This window comes from Podarcis pityusensis (assembly GCF_964106645.2).
Source record: "Podarcis pityusensis genome assembly, chromosome: 1".
NCBI classification, from domain to species: Eukaryota; Metazoa; Chordata; class Lepidosauria; order Squamata; family Lacertidae; genus Podarcis; species Podarcis pityusensis.
The window spans coordinates 2,215,748-2,236,042 of NC_138028.1; the positions used below are offsets into that span (position 1 = coordinate 2,215,748).

The 20,295-nt window shown below is 46.1% G+C and overlaps 1 protein-coding gene across 2 annotated transcripts in view; it reads right to left on the minus strand.

Moving 5' to 3' along the window:
• Positions 1-20,295, minus strand: part of MDGA2 (MAM domain containing glycosylphosphatidylinositol anchor 2) — a 388,772-nt gene that overhangs the window by 169,297 nt on the left and 199,180 nt on the right. For both annotated transcript variants that reach the window (XM_081016731.1, XM_081016730.1), the window contains exon 3: positions 13,143-13,317. In XM_081016731.1, the coding sequence (XP_080872857.1) occupies positions 13,143-13,317 (175 nt within the window). The remainder of the gene's footprint in view (positions 1-13,142; positions 13,318-20,295) is intronic.

Sequence of the window (20,295 nt, forward strand, 5' to 3'; positions counted from 1 at the left end):
CCCTGCAACTCTTGCACCCCCTGGTAAAGACAGCCCTGCTGATAGCCACTGGTAGTCATCTCCTCCATGAATTTATCCTCTTATAAAGCCGTCTAAATTGGTGGCCATCACTTCCTCCTGTGGCAGGAAGTTCCACAGCTTAACTCTGAAGAAGAACTTTATTTTAGGTCTCCTGAACCTTCCAACATTCGGCACTCCTTGGATGCCCGTGAGTTCGCGTGGGGAGGAAAACTTTTCTCTACATGCTTTCATAGAATCACAAAATGGTAGAGTTGGAAGGGACCCCGAGATTCATCTAGTCCAGCCCCCTTGCAAGGCAGGAATCTCAGCATGCGGGACAGGTGGCCATCCATCCTCTGCTTAAAAACCTGCAAGGAAGGTTTGTAAACTTTATTTTAGTGTAAAACTGGGGCAATTCTCCCCAGTTTTACACTAAAACTCAAAGTGGGGAATCCTTCTTCCACGGTAACTAGTTCTGAACTTGGAGCATCCTTGCAGCGAGCGATCATTAGCAGAGGCTGAAGGACAAGAAGTGATTGGCAGGTGTTTGGGGTTTGGGTTTTTTTTGCTTTTAATGAGCCTTTGCCTCGCCTCATATAACCAATGGCAGGCCAGCCCCGGGGGACTTTAAATCACGAAGGCCTGCTACAATGGGTATCTTTGCAATGTTCATTTAATTAAAGTGTGGTTAATTTTTTAACAGAGCTACATCCATTATTAGTCACGCATGTTAGCAGTAAGATTTTTCTTTCTGGAAACACATCCCTGAGACCTATTTTTTCCCCTCCCACAAAGGCTGGTGGCACTGCAATTAGCTCAATAAAACATATTAATTAGTTCTTTTCCAAATGGAGACAAAATGCAAATGAGCTCTCCAGCCCATTAATTTGTAACTAAAAAAAATAAAATCTACTGTGAGCTTGTTCTGGTGCAGTTTGCTTCTGCTGGACTTCAAGCAAGCTGAATCTCTGGTCCGATATAGTCTCCATCTGTAGCTTTGTGCAATTGGTGATCTGAAATATCAACCTCCCATTTTTAAATCAGAGATGATAAAAAGATAATAATGGATTCTCATTAAAAAAGAACAGTCAGTAGCTTGTAATTCTCATTTGTTTACAGGTGATGTGTTCATTTTTTAAATAAAAAAAAATCAGTTATACTTTCCTCGTGTTAGCTCAGCATTCTGCAGAGCTATATCATAGAATTGCAGAGTTAGGAGGGACCCCGGGGGGTCATCCAGACCAACCCTTTGCCATCAGTTTGGGTGTTCAGAGAGAGCGTGTTCTCCCTGAAAAGAGAGCACGTGTTGTGGATGGGTCTGCTGAGTCACCCCTCTGTTGCCAGGCAGGGTGGTTAAACTGACCCCTGGCAATTGATTGGGGGGGCTGGATTGCTGGGGGAAATTGTTTGTTGCAATTTGGTGGGCAGGATCCGAGCTTTTAAATTCAGGACATGCAGCTTGGTACTTTCTCTATCGCTGCGTGAACTGGATCACCCGCCCACCCACCCTGAGTTTTCGAGGGTTTTGCGCTGACCTTGCTATGCCTGTCATGGGATTGTCTGCCTTGGGGCAGGGGCCTGGTAGGAATTTTGTCCATCTGGCCGATTGGCTGGGCCATTTGGTTTTTGCCTACTGCGTAGCAAATTTTCACAATCTGTAAGGTTGTGGTTAGGCATTGGTTATCAATTGGTTGGAGGAGGGGTAAGGATTGGCTGGGTCTGCCCCTCCAATGCTGCTGCGGAAGGGAATTCCATTAAAGGAATCCAAGGGCTTGCCATGATTTCGTCCGAATCCCTGGATGGGGCTAGGGCCGGCAAGCCCAGGAAGCATGCGGGTGAGTGCTGAGGGCCTGTGACTCAGCTCCTTCGCTCCCCAATATTGTTTTCCCTTCACTGGCTTCCGAGGGAGTTCGGGGTCAGTTCTGTCCCCAGGCGGGGGGGACAGATAGTCTTAACCAATGCCTAAACAACCACCCACTGGTATGTATTTTAATAAAGTTGTGGCCAAAATTATGCCAAAAACCTTAAACAAGGTTGTGAGTTATTTGAGGGGTGGCTTGGGGACCTCGACACGCAATCAGGAAATGTTTGAAATGTGCAAAGTCCTACTTCAGATCTCCTGGGACAGGAGCTCATTGCAGGAGCAGAATGGAAAGAGACCAGCAGATTCTTTCAGTTTCTCCCTTTTCTGGTCGTAAGTTCGGTTCTTCATATTTCCAGGTAAGTATGCATTATTATTTTTTAATCCCCTTAAAAATGCACCAGCATTAGAGTGTGAATTTGTCCTAAAATGCACTTTTTTTTTTTGCTAAGCATTTCCCCAATTTAAGGCATTTTGGTACATTTGCTTCACCGGCACCTGCATTTATTTTTTATTTCTTGCAGACATTGCACTGCACAGTTCGGAGAAGTGAACGTTGCGAAGGATGCACCTAGGCTGGCAAGCCGTTGCAAGAAGAGGGCTGGTTTGCTGGAGAAATGCTAAACCAGGCATTCCCCTTCAGAGACTGGGCTCGGTTTGCAATCAGCCGTTCCTGCTACCTCCCTCGCTGCAAGGGAGCACAAATCTCAGGCGTTGCTCTCCCCAGGATGGGGGTGGGGGAACATATAAGATAATAATATTGGCATTTCAGGAAAATGCTTCTTTGTGCTTGGGGGGGTGAACAAGGGAGAGAGAGAGAGAGAGAGAGAGAGAGAGAGAGACTCATCTCTGTATTACAACCCTTTCTTTATTTGTTATGGTGGTAATTGGTTCTCTGAGGAGCAAGAGGCTGGGAGCCAGAGATGTTGCGGATCGTTGTGAATCAAGATGCCAGCAGCTGCTCTCCTTTCCTGCCTCTGCTCTGCCTCCAACATCGTGCAGGACCCTCAGAGACCCTGGAGAGGAAGAGATCTCCTTTGTAGTCCCAGATCTAGACTCTGCACTGTGCTTAAGAACTTGAAAGGTAAAGGGACCCCTGACCATTAGGTCCAGTCGTGGACGACTCTGGGGTTGTGCGCTCATCTCACGCTATAGGCTGAGGGAGCCGGCGTACAGCTTCCGGGTCATGTGGCCAGCATGACTAAGTCGCTTCTGGCGAACCAGAGCAGCGCATGGAAACACCGTTTACCTTCCCGCCGGAGCGGTACCTATTTATCTACTTGCACTTTGACATGCTTTCGAACTGCTAGGAGGGCAGGATCAGGGACCGAGCAACAGCGCTCACCCCCTCATGGGGATTCGAACTGCCGACCTTCTGATCGGCAAGCCCAAGGCTCAATGGTTTAGACCAGAGGACCCGGTTCACCAGATTACGAGTCCACCACTCTTAACCACTACACCACACTGGCTCTTTGGAAGACGAGGTGGCAGCGGCTATTTACCTTTCCATGGCTCGCACCGTGTAGCTAACGAAAAGCTTCCCCACGAGAGTACAGAACTGCTTAGGTGTGCAGCCACCCAGGCGCTCGCCGCTTCCTCTGGCTGGGAGCACCGCTGCCACAGACACCGGCGGGCATTTTTTTTTTTTAATGATATTTATTGGGGGAATTTATTTTTTTTTAAGTTACAAAAAAAAAAAAAAAACAGAAAAGGAGAAAAACAAACCACTTCCAACAATACGAATACAAATTCAAAATAAGAAAAAAAAACAAAAAAAAAAACAAAAATACACCACAAACATTTAAGAACATTTAAAAACAAATCCATTATTCTCAAATCCTCAACTGTCATTACCTTCTTTCTTTGACCTCCTCCTCCTCCCTTTCTTTGTATCCTAGTTATTAATTATCCCAGCAAATCCTTTCCATATTTCATAATATTCTGTCATTACATTACCTTAAACTATTTTAATCTTATCTTTCTATAAAAAAAACCTTGAAACTTAAAACTTAAATCTTATCCTTACCAACTTCTCGTAACCATAATATTCTTTCATAATTCTTTAAACATTTTTACTAAAGCCGAGTAATTTCATTCCAACATTTTTCTAACATTCATCAATTTTATAAAACAGTCCTAATAGTAAAAAAAAGAAATACAAAGAAATCCAATCTTCATCCAGCGTCCCTTCCTCCTGGTCCCGGGTTTTGTCAGTCCTTATTATCCCATCGATCTAGCGCATTAACCTGGCAACCTTATATCCGAGGCCCTCAAGTCTCTTCCATGTCCCTTCCGCAGCTCTTCTTCATATCCCTTGTCTCCTGCTCGTGGTAACTCCAGCTTGGCAATATTTTTGACCCTTCTCGACAGATCAGCCCCTTTTCCATATTCAACACTAAATTCCATGTGGTATTTAAAAACATGTTTCAAAAACCCTCCAAAATTAAGAGCCCCCACAATCCCAAACATCTCACGGCCCATTGCCAGATTTGAAAAGTCCAAACATCCCAGCATGGGGGGGTCAATCCAGCCCCCCATTTCCAAGCCAAACCAAACTTTTTCTTTCCAAATCTGGCTTTTTCCAAGGTCATTTTTCAAATCTGAAAGCTCATATTCCTGTTGGGCCTGTTCTGTCAGGACACACTCCTGATTTAATTCCTGGGTGGGCTCTACATATTTTCCCACTGTCTGTTCAAAATTTCCCACTGCCTGTTCAAAATTTCTAGTCGAATTCGCCATCAGATTCATCTTCTCATGTAACTGTTCCAGTAGGGCATTTGTTTTATAGAAAGCACACAACAGAGCTTCTGAATACATTGTCCTGCAAGGTCAAATGTCTATTCCCACGATTGTAATCTGTAACAGCTGCCGGCTCCCTGGAATTGGTTACAGTTTCACAGTCTCCCTCTAGGGGGAAAACTTCTATTTGTTCTTGCAACAAAGTTTTCCTTTTTGAGATATTTTGTCAATATTTGTTCCTTTAAAATGCGAAGGGAAACAGTGGAATCACTATGTTTCTCTTCTTTTAGCTATCTGTCAAAAACGTTTGTCTCTGCTTCAAACGTCAGTCCTGACACCCCGCTCCAGGATCAGGACGATGGAAAGTTACTTTACTTTAAACTCACTTCTGCAGGTTTAAACAGTCCAAAAAAAGATCCCCCTTCTTCTCCTGCTGTCGAAGGGGAGTTCCACAATTTTAAATTATGAAATCCAATCCTTTAGAGGAGATTTTCTGGGCTCTAGTTTACGTTGTCTTTGCTTTATTCTGTCTACAAAAGAACGGAAGGCTGACTTCCTGTTTAGACCTTCCCGTTCAGTACCAAATTAAAACAAATTTTTAAGTCCAATTTCTTTCTGCTCGCAAGTCCTTATTTAAGGTCCAGTTGTTCAAAGTTTAAGTACTCACGGGTGCTTATTTTAGAGTCCAAATTGTCCCAGGAAAAAGGCAGTGCTCTCTGGCAACGGCTATGCGGCTTCGCTCCACGGAAATAGCAGTTGACTCACAGCACCGCGCCACTTCCCCCTCTTCGCTTCAGAGCCCGTTAGTGGGTTCCTTAGCGAGTTGGGGGGGGGGCGCTAAGGGTGCCCACCGAGTCCCATGGTCACAGGCTTCATCCGCCTGTGATTTTTAAAAGGGTCCCCGCTTCGCCGTAGCAGAGAAGACCCGTTTCGCGCGGAGCTAGTCCCTCCAGTTCAGAGGGAGTCCGCCATTGCCGATGGCGCCACCCCGGAAGTGACACCGGCGGGCATTGCTCCCGAGGCGCCTCCAAGCCCCTGCCGCCACAACTGCCCTTCCTGAGGTCAGTCACTGGCAGTTCCATGCTGGAAATCCGAACTGTGGCTCCTTTTCCCTCTTCCCCACCCCGGAAGAAAAGATTGCTGCGCATGATGGACAGAGAAGGGGCTTGTCTCAAGCAGCTGCCTGCCTCACTTTTGACCCCCAAGCCTGGCTGAGTCGCAAAAACCATCGCGTGCGCACGCTATGCGGACTGCCTGGATTCCCAGACCGTCCGCGGGCCGGATCTAGGAGGCAATTGGGCCTGATTCAGCCCGCAAACCTTAGTTTGCTGCCCCATGGTGTAGGGGGGTTGCAGGGGAGGTTACAAAGTTGTTAGAGGCGCAAAATTTCAACACTTGGTGCTGCCTCAACAACTTCTGGTGCTGCATCCCATTATTATTAGAAATATGAATTTAGAGAACTGTTATACAGGTGATATAATGAAATTCAGTTAGAGGGATTTCAAGGAAGTCAGTTATCAATGTAAAGAGATCTAGGTATTTGAAGTAGTAATGTTCCTTTGTGTTTAGTTTAGTTTAATGTAGTCCAATTTGTTTTCTTTGTTGTGTGTTTTGTTTTGTCTTTTTGTGATAAATGTGGAAAATCGATTTTTAAAAATTGATTAAAAAAAAGGGTTTCTCTATGCAAACCAGGAAGTGACCACTCCAGACAACAGAATGGCTCTTCTTTTCCTGCCTCTGCAATTGTGATCTCCTGGGTGGCGTGACCACCATTAGGCAGTTGAATGCACGTCCATTTTGGAAAATGCATCTTTTTTTGTGATGTTGGATTAATTGGGTAAAAGCAGATGGTCATTCATCTAAAAATACATATTTAATTGCTTGAGAGTCCTAATGAATTTATTTTTATAGGGGTACTTGACTGCTTTCCAATCTTTGAAGGAGTGCAGAATTATTTTAAAAGTGTTTTCAAAAGACATATTAAAAGTTAAAGTGAAGCAGACAGTGGTGGCGGCTGCTAATAGTTGGAGTGCTGGACTAGGACCTGAGAGACCAGGGGTCAAATCCCCATTCTGCCATGAAGCTCACAAGTTGGCCTTGGGCCACTCACCATCTCTCATCTTAATGGACCTCACAGGGTTGTTTTCCCCCAGTAGTGATTTATGGAAGTGAGAGCTGGACCATCAAGAAGGCTGATCGCCGAAGAGTTGATGCTTTTGAATTCTGGTGCTGTAGGAGACTCTTGAGAGTCCCATGGACTGCAAGAAGATCAAACCTCTTTGTAAGGAAATCAGCCCTGAGTGCTCACTGGAAGGACAGATCGTGAAGCTGAGGCTCCAAGACTTTGGCCACCTCATGAGAAGAGAAGACTCCCTGGAAAAGACCCTGATGTTGGGAAAGATGGAGGGCACAAGGAGAAGGGGACGACAGAGGACGAGATGGTGGGACAGTGTTCTCGAAGCTACCAGCATGAGTTTGATGAAACTGCGGGAGGCAGTGGAAGACAGGAGTGCCTGGCGTGCTCTGGTCCAGGGGGTCACGAAGAAGAGGACACAACTAAACAACTAAACAACAACAACAGGAGAACAATGTGCAGGACCTCAAGCTCTTTAGAGAAAAATGTGGCATATAAATGTTAATAATAATAATAATAATAATAATAATCAGGGGAAAAGGAATATGTACTGTCGGGAGGGTCCCAGTTGCTATAGAAGCAGTATATAATTTTATTTCTAACTTTTAGAAGACATCTGATGGCAGCCCTGTTTAGGGAAGTTTTTGTTTGAATGTTTGAAGTTTTATTCTGTTTTTAGTGTTCTGTTGGGAGCCGCCCAGAGCGGCTTGGGAAACCCAGCCAGGTGGGCAGGGTATAAATAATAAAATTATTATTATTATTATTATTATTATTAAGTTTAAAAACAAAAACAAAAGCATGTGCACCCCCCGCTCCTGGCTGGCATGCAAGTGCTGCAATTGTAGTCACTTTGTAGGAATATTTGGCCGAGATTTGCCCTTTCCTCCCGGAGGTCTTGTTATCATTCTTGCTGTGTTCAATTTTTGCTTCATTTTTTTTACTCCAGGGTCTGTGGAGGGAGAGAACTGTCAAAGGCAGGCTAGGTGTGGAGGTGCAGGAGCTGCCAATCAAGTTGTCAATCGGAATGGAGGGAGACTGGCTTGCCCTTTGGATGAAAGGGTCAGCGGTGTGCTCTCCATGAAGATCGCTTGATGCCTCACTCCCTCCCTGCCCTGGGAAAGAATCGGGAGCCGCAAAGAGTTGTCCTGGCCTGGGGTGAAGGCTTGTAAACATCCTGCGTCCTCATCTTGCAAGCTGTTGGGATGCAAATGTGATTCACTCCTTACAAGCCTGATGTTGGAAGCAGGCATTTCGCGGGGGCCTTTGTGCAAGTCGGAAATGAGCAAACGTGGACCTTCTCCCTGTCATCATAGTTACAGGTGGGGTGATGGGAGATAAGGATGCCTGCAAAATCCCCCCCATCCACACTTCTCCCCATATCAGTTGTTATAGGAATTCTAAGGTCTTATATATGAAAAATAAATGTTCATAAATGTACAAGGCAAACACATGCATAAGCATATAAGCCACATGTCTGAAATAGTGGGAGAAGAATCCTGGAGCCATTTTGACTCTCCCAAATTGACCTCAAATATTTCTCTGCAAGGAGGAAGGAAATGGGAAAAGCTTTCTAATTGTCTTTGCATTGTAGGGGCTTACCCCTCCCTGCAAAGACAGTCTGGCAAGTATCTGTTAAGCTGTTGTTGTTGTTGTTTAGTCGTTTAGTTGTGTCCGGCTCTTCGTGACTCTATGGACCAGAGCACGCCAGGCACTTCTGTCTTCCACTGCCTCCTGCAGTTTGGTCAAAATCTGTTAAGCTGAGCACACTATCAATATGCGTAAGAGATTCAGGAACTAAGTATTTACCATCTCAAAGGGAGGGCCAGGCTACCCAGAAAAGGCAATCAGATAAGGCATGATCAGGTATCCTGGCAGACAGGAGAGAAACAACACACTCAAATTTCTGCTGGGGACCACCTCTTTCTGTGATGCATGTATGGTATTTTGTGGGGTGGTCTTGGGCTACAGGGTGGGCAACTTCAAAAGTCTATATAAGAGCTTGCACACCAATGTTGTGGGTTCCTACTCCCTCCTGCGTGTGGTGAGTGAGGACCCTGTTGCAACAGTTTAATAAAGATCAGGCTTACTAGATGCTTTACTTTCTCAATATTCTCTGGTTGGCCTCTGTTATCTTCTCCTACGATAGAGAACCTACTTAAGGACTCTATATGAGCTCTTAGATAAAGGAAAAAGGAGCAGGTTTTTTTCTTATAACACAGAGAAAAGTTTTCCTCTCTCTCTCCTAAGACTAGAACTTGAAGCTGAACATTGGAAGATTCAGGACGCATAAAAGGAAGTCCTTCTTCACACAGTACAGAGTTGGACTATGGAACTTGTTGTAAACAAAATCTGCCCCTTTTCCCTTATGGGGTATCCAAGAGCCCATATAGAGTCCTTACGTAGGTTCCCTATTGATAGGAGAAAATAACAGAGGCCAACCAGAGAATATTGAGAAGCAAAGCAGCTAGTAAGCCTGATCTTTATTGATCTGTTGCAACAGGGTGCTCCCCTCACACACAGGAAAGGAGGAGGACCCAGAACAAAGGTGTGTCCGCCCTTATATAGACATTTTAAATTCCCTGCCCTGGAGCTCAAGACCACCCCTCCATACATCATACATACATCACAGAAGGGGTGTAACCTAAGACCACCCCCAAGATACCTACATCACAGAAAAGGTGGTCTGAAACAGAAATTTGAATGTTTTTCCTGTTTGCCAGGTTATCTGATTGCCTTTCCTGATTGCCTTTCCTGATAGTCTGTCACCCATTAAAATGCTGATTACTCAATTCCTGAGACAATGGGAAGGCTCCCTGACCCCCCTCCCTCCTTGCAGGGAAAACATTTGGTCAGTTTGGGAATCAAAATGGTTCCAGGTCGGTCTTCCTGTGCTGATCTATGTACTTGCTTGGTTGGTACACTTGGGTGGGTGGCGCTGTGCATTAAACCACTGAGCCTAGGGATTGCTGATCAGAAGGTTGGCAGTTCGAATCCCCGCGACAGGGTGAGCTCCCGTTGCTCGGTCCCAGCTCCTGCCAACCTAGCAGTTTGAAAGCACGTCAAAGTGCAAGTAGATCAATAGGTACCGCTCTGGCAGGAAGGTAAACAGCGTTTCCGTGCGCTGCTCTGGTTCGCCAGAAGCAGCTTAGTCCTGCTGGCCACATGACCCGGAAGCTGCACGCCGGCTCCGTCTGCCAATAAAGCGAGATGAGCGCCGCAACCCCAGAGTCCGTCACGACTGGACCTAATGGGGTCCCTTTACCTTTAAGATCTCAAAATTCTTATCACAAACTCCCTCCCACAGGAGGCAGCGATGGCCACCAAACTGGATGGCTTTAACAGGGGATTGGACAACTACTTGGAGGAGAGAGAGGGCCAGTGATGGCTGCTAAGTATGGTAGCTCTGCTCTGTCTCCACCACTGAAGGCAGCCATGTTTCTGAATACCAGTTGCTGGAAACCACAGGAGAGGAAAGTTGCTCTTGTGCTCTGATCCTGTTGGCAGGTTTTTGACTGGCATCTGGTTGGCCACTGTGAGAACTGGAGGCTGGATTAGATGTGCCCCCTCTGGTCTGATCCAGCAGCGCTATTCCTATGTTTTCAGCAAAGTTTTTATTTATTCATTTTGTGCATCTTCATCTTCGTCCATGCACACACTCTTTGTGGTACATTTCAGTCCCCTGTTCTTTGCACCTCTGTATTTTTTAAAAAGACGATCTGGTTTCTGATGCACAAGCCATGCCAAACAAGGAATCTCAGAGGGTGTAATGTTATGCGTGATCACACGCTTCATCCATCTGCCCTGACACTCGCCAGGAGCGTTGGCTATTATTCAGCATCCGAGCGCATCGGCAAACCAGGCCAGGAAAGGGACGCAAATTAATCGAAGGGGCTGAACTTTTGCTGCAAACTGCCCATGCACTAATTCTGGGATAAATTTGAGAAACGATCTATGTTCCGACTGGCAGGAAGCTGGAACATAAGTCACAGGTCAGTAATGGACAAAACGCAGGGGAGGTGGTCATAACTCCTGGGAAAATAAAACCATAGAATTGTATGACATTCTATAAATAGGAATTCAGTAAACAGAAATTTACCTGCCTGTGACTGGTGGGTTAGATCAGCCAGTAGAGCATGAGACTCTCAAAATCAGGGTTGTGGGTTTGAGCCCCATGTTGGGCAAAGGAGTCCTGCATTGCAGGGGGTTGGACTAGATGACCCTCGTGGTCCCTTCCAACTCTACAATTCAATTCTATGAATTCTTGGATTAGGAAGCACCAGATCAGTATACAGAAGATTTCAGGAAGGGCTTCCTTCTTCACTATGTATGAACTACCCTCTGCAAGACATCCTGAGAGCCAATGTAGGTCTTTCAGGACCGGTGTTATGTGGTCTCAGCAGCCACTCCCAGTCACCAGTCTGGCTGCCGCATTCTGGATTAGTTGTAGTTTCCGGGTCACCTTCAAAGGTAGCCCACATAGAGCGCATGGCAGTAGTCCAAGCGGAAGATAACCAGAGCATGCACCACTCTGGCGAGACAGTCCGTGGGCAGGGAGGGTCTCAGCCTACGTACCAGATGGAGCTGGTAGACAGCTGCCCTGGACACAGAATTGACTTGCGCTTCCATGGACAGCTGCGAGTCCAAAATGACTCCCAGGCTGCTCACCTGGTCCTTCAGCGCACCTGTCCCACCACCAGGATCCGGGATCTATGCCATGGAGGCATGTTCTGTTTGCATTGAGGAGCCTTCAGTCTGGCAAGCCACCACCTGCAGCCTAAAGCGGTACAGTCCCAGCCCAGGATGGCTCTCTCCATAAGAACTCAGCCCTGATGACCTCGCTCATAACCATTGCCCCATGCCAAGCGATTCCTGACCTTGGGCGTTTGCCAGGATCAGCCACGTAAGAAGATTAAGAAAACACACTCGCCATGCATCTGTTAAGACTCCTTTTGTTCAAAAGCTAGTCAACTTCTTTTCTGAGCGGAGAACAGAACCATGACTAGAGTTCCTTCTTTTAAAAGATAAGACGACCATCCCCCCCCCCCCCATAAGCTGATTTTGCTTTATACAATGTAGATAATTCATCCGCCACTAGGTCAAATTTCCTTTCCAGGGGAAGTATAAAACGTTCCCCATCAGCACCCTCGGGTAGAGAGAGAAGAGATGCTGGCAAATGCTTTGCGCATGCTGAGATCTTATATATCTGCCTTATACTGAATGTCTTTCCTATGACTTTCTTCATGCTGTGTGTGACTTAAAGCTGCAGAAGATCATAGCATCAGAACTGTAGAGTTGCAAATAATCCAAAGAGTAATCTAGCGCAGCCCTGTGCAATGCAGGCCAAAAGGGTGGAATACATTTTCTTCCAGGATAGCTAGTTCCCCATATCTGAGATTCCTGCATTGTAGAGGGTTGGACTAGATGACCCTTGGGGTGCCTTTTAGCTTGACAGTTCTATGATTCTATGTGTCTATGAACTGTGATATGAAAAGGCACTCAATACACAAACGGTGTATATAACCATTATTGCTTGGTGAAATGACTAAAAGTGTATCAGCAATGTGTTGACAAAATAGGAAGGCCATTGGCTCACTTATCCACATGTGGTGGCAATGGCCCAAAGTCTTTCTGTTTGGGGAAAAGGGTCTTTCATGACGCAGGCCTTATCACAAAACAAGACATCCCTTTGGTTCCTAAAATAGCACTTCTATCATATTACAGTGGTACCTTGGGTTAAGCACTTAATTCGTTCTGGAGGTCCGTTCTTAACCTAAAACTGTTCTTAACCTGAAGCACCACTTTAGCTAATGGGGCCTCCTGCTGCTGCCACCACACCGCCAGAGCACAATTTCTGTTCTCATCCTGAAGCAAAGTTCTTAATAGCACAGTATACTATTGCAAGGGATTGGAATTCCCTAAATGCAGACCTGTTTGAGATCTGGACCTCAAAACTCTGGGTGCAATATTACTAGACAAACCTACAGACCCTGTCCGAGAGAGTGGCATAAACGAGAAAACCACTACTTTTCAATCTACCTGCCACAGTTTTATTACATGTGCAACATTGGCAGAACGTGCTTATTGGTGCTCACCAACACATGACAACTTATGGAACAAGACCTTTGTCTAGAACCAGTTAAATGCAATAAAATAAACATTTAGTGCTTTTGTTGGGCATGGGATTGTTGAATATTGGTTGTTGCTTCTCGTATAAATAAGTGGAAACAATAAAATATTTGGACAAAATAAATGGTTGCGTTCAAACGCTAGCAAACTCTGCCGGCCACCTGCCTGGCACCCTGCCTGGTCAACCCCTCTCTTCCCTCCAGGCTCCCAACCATGGCATTTTGACGCTCAACCACAACAGAGAAAAGGACAGCTCTGGGGCTTCCAGAAGCAGGCACTTACAGTACACGTCGACCCTGATCGATTTGATGGCTGGCGAGCCCAAGCCATTCTCCGCCTTGCAGTAGTAGCGGCCTCCTTGATGTCGCTGGATGTTGGCGATCCTCAACGTCTCGTTGAAGACGCTGGAGTCTTGAAACCGGTCAGAGGCACTTCCTGCTGTTTTGGTCCACCTGATCTGAGCAAGCATCAAAATAGATTGTTACTTTAGCATGCCCATTTGTGTTGCGGAGCGAGGGCTGCTTTCTGAAGACACGGAAAAAGAGAGACTCTGCCCTTAACAACTTGGGGCCAGTTTACCAGTGAGAACACCTTGCTCTGTATAAGACAACCCTGTTTAGGGAAGCTTTTAATGTTTGATGCATTACTGTATTTTAATACTTTGTTGGAAGCTGCCCAGAGTGGCTGGGGAAGCCCAGCCAGATGGGCAGGGTATACCGTATTTTTCGCACCATAGGACGCACTTTTTCCCTCCTAAAAAGCAAGGGAAAATGTGTGTGCGTCCTATGGAGCGAATGCAGGGGGGAGGCAGGCGGGAAAAGCCCTCAAGAGCCGCACACAAGCTTCGTGCGCTCTTGCGGGCTTTTCTCCAGGAGGGAGAAGGGACTGACTGGCTGCAGCAGTCCCTTCTCCCTCCTGGGGGAAAAGCCCCCAAGAGCGGCACCCTCCTTAAAGGCTGCGCGGCTCCTGCGGGCTTTTCTACGAGGTGGGGGAATCCCCCCACCTCCCAGAAAAGCCAGGAGAAGCCGCACAGCCCCTTTAAAGAGCGCGCGGCTTCTGCGGGAGTTGGGGGAAGCTGCAGCAGATTCCCTCCTCCCGGGCTCCCTTTGAAGCAGCAAAGTGGGAGGGGAGCAGCTTACACTCGTGTAAGCAGCTCCTCTCCCACTTTCCTCCTTCAAAGCAACTACGGAGGAGGGAAGGAAGGGGACCATGGATCCTCCGCTGCTGGAGGCTTCAGCGGATTCCTCCTCCGTAATTGCTTTGAAGCAGGAAAGTGGGAGGGGGGCAGTTTACACTCGTGTAAGCAGCTCCTCTCCCACTTTCCTCCTTCAAAGCAACCACGGAGGAGGGAAAGAGGGGACCCATGGATCCTCTTCGCTGCTCGAGGCTGCAGCAGATTCCCTCCTCCCGGCTCCCTTTGAAGCAGCAAAGTGGGAGGGGAGCAGCTTACACTCGTGTAAGCAGCTCCTCTCCCACTTTCCTCCTTCAAAGCAACTACGGAGGAGGGAAGGAAGGGGACCATGGATCCTCCGCTGCTGGAGGCTTCAGCGGATTCCTCCTCCGTAATTGCTTTGAAGCAGCAAAGTGGGAGGGGAGCAGCTTACACTCGTGTAAGCAGCTCCTCTCCCACTTTCCTCCTTCAAAGCAACCACGGAGGAGAGAAGGAAGGGGACCATGGATCCTCCGCTGCTCACGGCTGCAGCGGATTCCTCCTCCTTGATTGCTGGGAGTTTCTCTGGGCAGGAATTCCCTCAGCTTAAGTGGGGTGGGGGAAGTGTGGCAGGTAGGGGGGTACTGAGAGACACATGTCTCTCAGATGAAAATTGGGAGTGGGCATTGTGTGAAGTGGCTGTGGATCTCCTGCCGCAGAACTGTAGGACTGTATAGAGTTGGGAGGGCCACCCAAGGGTCATCTAGCCCAGCCCCCTCACAATGTAGGAATCACAGCTAAAGAACGCCAGGCAGATGGTCCCCCAACCGCTGCTTAAAAGCCTCCAGTGGTGGAGACCCAAACATCTTCCGAGGTCATAGAATTGCAGGGTTGGAAGGGAACCCCAGGAGTCATCTAGTCCAGCCCCGGTGGACAGCGGGCGCAATCCATCCCGTTGCGCAGGACTAAAGATGCTGTGCAAGGCTAAAGAAGAAGCCAAGGCAGTGAGCGGGATGGATCGCGCTTGCTGCCTTGTCTTCTTTAGCTGCACTGGAGAGGTTTAGCTCCTGGCTGGAGAGGTTGCGCGGCTATAGATCCCGCGCACTGTCTTGGCTTCTTTGCTCTTTGGGGCTGGGGGGGGGAACCCGGGCTTCCCCCGCAGCCCCGAGAAGCTCTGGGAGAAGTGGACAGGCTGCATGCAGCCTGTCCGTTGCTCTTTGGGGCTGGGGGGGGGGATAATATTTTTTTCCTTGATTTCCCCCTCTAAAAACTAGGTGCGTCCTGTGGTCCGGTGCGTCCAATAGAGCGAAAAATACGGTAGATAATAAATTATTATATTATAATTATATTTATTATAATTATAATTATAATTATAATTATAATTATTATTATTATTATTATTATTATTATTATTATTATTCCACTTGACTGCTTTGATCTGAGGAACTGGCACTGTCAAAAGTGTCCCAAAACACCCTTTTACATTTGTAAGAAATTGATCTCTTAGCATGGCAGGACCTAGACTTCAGAACTCCCTGCCTATTGATATCGGGGTGGCAACTTCACTGTACTGTTTTTGGCACCTGATGGAAATGTTTTTGCTTAGACAAACCTACCTAGACATGTAGACATGTTGAGGTATGTTCACATCTGTTTCTAGCATACTGCTGTATAGCCTGTGGCTATGGGAGAAGGAGGACCTTGGGGGGGGGGCATTGATGTTGTCACCAGGACTGGACAATGTCTCGATATATCGTCCAAACCCATGATAATTGTTTCGTAACATTCAACATGGTGGTACATCATGATGTGTGCACATGCTGTGTAAAAAAGTGTGATGCAGGGGAAACTGTGAAGCCGTAAATCACTTCTCTCGTGATTTCCACCGCCCCTAGTGCCCTGGAATATTAAATAACAGTTATAAAAATATGTGAACACATATCAGTTTTAGACCCCTAAGTAGCAGCAGTTGCCAGGAAATTACCCCATTAGGTCCATCCTTATTTCAGACATTGTGATACATTGATCTATTGTGATGTTTAGCTGGTGATATATCACAATGTTGAAAACCAGGCATCGCCCAGTCCTAGTTGTGACCCCTCCAGGTTCTATATATGTGTAAATAAACCATATATATTGTGAAGACCCCACAATCTCACTGTGACTTATTCCCAAAAGGAAACACAAACTCTGGCTGAGCACCTGCAACTCCAGGAATCTCGCACTGCTCAGAGATTGGGGTGGCATGCAACCATATGAAGAACCTGCTCACAGACCCTCCAAGTCTCCCTATTTTCCAGGGACAGTGCTGGATTTACAGAAGCCATCCCGGTTTCTGATTTGACCCCAGAATGTCCTGCTTTTCCTTAGGACGTCCCTTTTTTAATTGAAAATAGGACGTCCCTATTTTCACCATAAAGAAGGCTGATTGCCGAAGAATTGATGCTTTTGAAATCTGGTGCTGGAGGAGACTCTTGAGAGTCCCATAGACTGCAAGAAGATCCAGCCTATCCATTCTGAAGGAAATCAGCCCTGAGTGCTCCCTGGAAGGACAGATCCTGAAGCTGAGGCTCCAAGACCTTGGCCACCTCATGAGAAGAGAAGACTCCCTGGAAAAGACCCTGATGTTGGGAAAGATGGAGGGCACAAGGAGAAGGGGACGACAGAGGACGAGATGGTTGGATAGTGTCTTTGAAGCTACAAACATGAGTCTGACCAAACTGCGGGAGGCAGTGGAAGACAGGAGTGCCTGGCGTGCCCTGGTCCAGGGGGTCACGAAGAGTCGGACACGACTAAAAGACTAAACAACAACAATGCAAAAGTCATCTCCATGCTGCAGACTGTATGACTATGGAGAAGCTCATCCAGGTGCTGATTCAAGTGTGGTACAGGGATCCGAAAATCAACAGTGACTGTTCGAAACTAGTAGACTCCATGCCAAACCATGTTCAAATGCTGCTTAAAAATAGCGGAGGTCATATCCGTTACTAATGTATGTATATGTGAGTTTTGTACAATAAACTACATTGTTTATTGTAGGCTCTGGTCCAGGGGGTCATAAAGAGCCGGACATGACTAAACAACTAAACAACAGCAATTTTCATTGGAGAAATGCTGGAAAGTATGCAGTTATCTGACTCCTGAGCCGTCTGAAGGCAATCCTGAAGATGAAAGGCTTTTTAATGTTTAATGTTTAATTATGTTCTCATATGTGTTGGGAGCTGCCCAGAGTGGCTGGGGCAACCCAGTGTGAGGGGCAGGGGAAATGTTGGAGGATATGCCTGCTGGATCTAATCCAGCATCCTGTTCTCGCGATGGCCAACCAGATGCCCCTGGGAAACCTGCAAGCAGGATTAGAGCACAAGAGCAAGTCTCCTCTCCTGTGGTTTCCAGCAACCAATGTTCAGAAGCATTACTGCCTCCAACCCTGGAGGCAAACTATAGCCATCGTGGACTGAGTTGAGTCCAGCCCTTATATTCCACCTACCGTATTTTTCCATAAGACACACTTTTTTCCTCCTAAAAAGTAAGGGGAAATGTCTGTGCGTCTTATGGAGCAAATGCGTGGTCCCAGGAGCCGAATTGCCCAGGGGCAAAAAGCAGATCATGCTCTCTTTTCTGAAAGAGGGAAGTGGGTGTTGAAACAAAGCCACTAATTGGCAAGCGATCGGGGAGGGAGATAAGGGACGCTAGCAATAAAGGAGGCTGCCTGGGAGGGGGAGGTAAAGACATCGAACTTGCAAGGAGAGGAGACAGGAAGACTAAAGCAATGAGGAGAGAAATTAGAAGAAAAGGAGGAGCAAAAAACTGCTCCAGCTAAGGAAAAGACACTAAGGCAAACAAGAGGGAAGGGAGTGTTGAAAGGAAACAGCTGATCAGTAAGGGATTGAGAGGGAGATAAGGGACGCTAGCGATAAAGGAGGCTGCCTGGAAGGGGCGAGGTAAAAGCCCATGGATCCTCAGGATTTTTGCATTGGGTCACCCCAGATTCACCATCAGATCACAAAACATGTCCATGGCTACAACCTGCACCAAAAAAATCATGCACCCACTGTTTCGTGGGGCCGCAATGGCGCAAAAACATGGTTACAAAGCACGGATCAACATGGATCCTCAGGATTTTTGCTTTGGGCTACCCCAAACTAACCATCAAATCACATATCATGTCTGTGGCCACAGCATGAACCACAAAAATCATACATCCACTGTTTCATTCAGAATAATTTTTTTCTTGTTTTCCTCCTCTAAAAACTAGGTGTGTCTTATGGTCAGGTGTGTCTTATGGAATGAAAAATACAGTATATCCTCAGGAAGTCAAGATGGTAAACAAGTCACAATGCAAATATCAATGTACCTATATAATTCAATTGTCAAACCCCATCATAAAAAGCAGGAAAGTAAGAAGCACAGCAATAATGATATTCAAACTAGCATTCGTTGCTAGCCATAGATGTTCAAACATTTCTGCTAAACCTCTCATCTGCATCTAATTGTCTGTTTTCTAGAGATGTTGAAGAACACTATCTGCAAATCACCACACATTTAAGCACACACAATCTTAGGGAACAGGTTTCGGAAACTGTAAAAAAACCAAAAACCCACCCATTTATTTTTCAACAGAGATGAAAGCCATTTTCACAGCATCCAAGTAGAATCTGTACACTTCAGCCAATATCCTGCCTATTATTAATATCTCAGCTAAACAAGGGAAGGAAAAGAACAGAAGGAGATGGCGGGCAGGGGCAGGCATGAGGTTTCTTATTTATTTCATGAAATTATACGCGGATGAATTGTGGAGGGGAAACTTCAAAGCAGTTTACCAAAAAGACAAAATCAAATAAAATTATCATTAAAAAAATTAGAGCCATAATTCAAAATTTACAAATAATAAAAACATGATAGAATAGAGTAAAAGAAATTAAAACACATAGAAACTTTCTAAGCACCTGGATTAGGCTTGTCCGCCAAAAAGAATAAAGTGAAGGCGCCTGCCTGATATCATGATGCAGGGAGTTCCAAAGTTCCAGTGCTGCCACACTAAAGATTGTTGTTGTTTAGTTGTTTAGTCGTGTCCAACTCTTCGTGACCCCCTGGACCAGAGCACGCCAGGCACTCCTGTCTTCCCCTGCCTCCCGCAGTTTGGTCAAACTCATGTTGGTAGCTTAGAGAACACTGTCCAACCATTTCGTCCTCTGTCATCCCCTTCTCCTTGTGCCCTCCATCTTTCTCGTCCTCTGTCGTCCCCTTCTCCTTGTGCCCTCCATCTGTCCTTCCCGTGAGCACTCAGGGCTGATTTCCTTCAGAATGGAGAGGTCTGATCTTCTTGCAGTCCATGGGACTCTCAAGAGTCTCCTCCAGCACCAGAATTCAAAAGCATCCATTCTTTGGCGATCAGCCTTCTTTATGGTCCAGCTCTCACTTCCATACATCACTACTGGGAAAACCATAGCTTTAACTATAAGGACCTTTCTCGGCAAGGTGATGTCTCTGCTTTTTAAGATGCTGTCTAGGTTTGTCATTGCTTTTCTCCCAAGAAGCAGGCGTCTTAATTTTGTGACTGCTGTCACCATTACGTTCTTACAAATGCAATGAAGGTATTACGTGGCAGCTGCAAAAGTGCCAGTTCCGCTGACTGAAGCAGCTGAGAGGGCGCATGTCGGGTAAGGAGATCTTGCAGGTAAACTGGTCTCAAGTTCTTAAGGGTTTGGTATACTAATAGTAACGCCTTGAACTCAGCCCAGTAGCAAATCAGCAACCATAGTAGATCTCTGAGCACGGGTGTTACAAGGCCTGCCAGCAATTGTTTATTTTTATTTACTATATTTTAAAAAGATTCTTTATTACAAAACCATTTACGCAGAACGTAAACAAAATGAAAAACAACATAGACACTGACTAACAACACCTCATTTGACATTGCATACCCTTTAACTTCTGATTCACCTCATTGTGCTTTTATACCTTATACTAGTCTATACACACTTCATTTTTATGATTCTTTTCAGTTAATTATCAGGAAAAATGTTACTTTATGATTCCCTTGAACTTCAAGATTCAATCCAAATCTGTCTGGAGATTTGTGTTATTACAGTACTTTTTAAGATATTAAGAAGATGTTTGAAGATGGCTGCCCTGTCACCTACTCATAGGAGTAAGCAGTCTGCCCTTTCACAAATCCCAAACATCTTGAAAAACCAACGAGCCCAAGAAGATCATGTCTACGTGCAGCAATAGCTCCGCCATCTTGGAAACGGGTTGCACGCTCTTGACTTAGAAAGTGGTGCA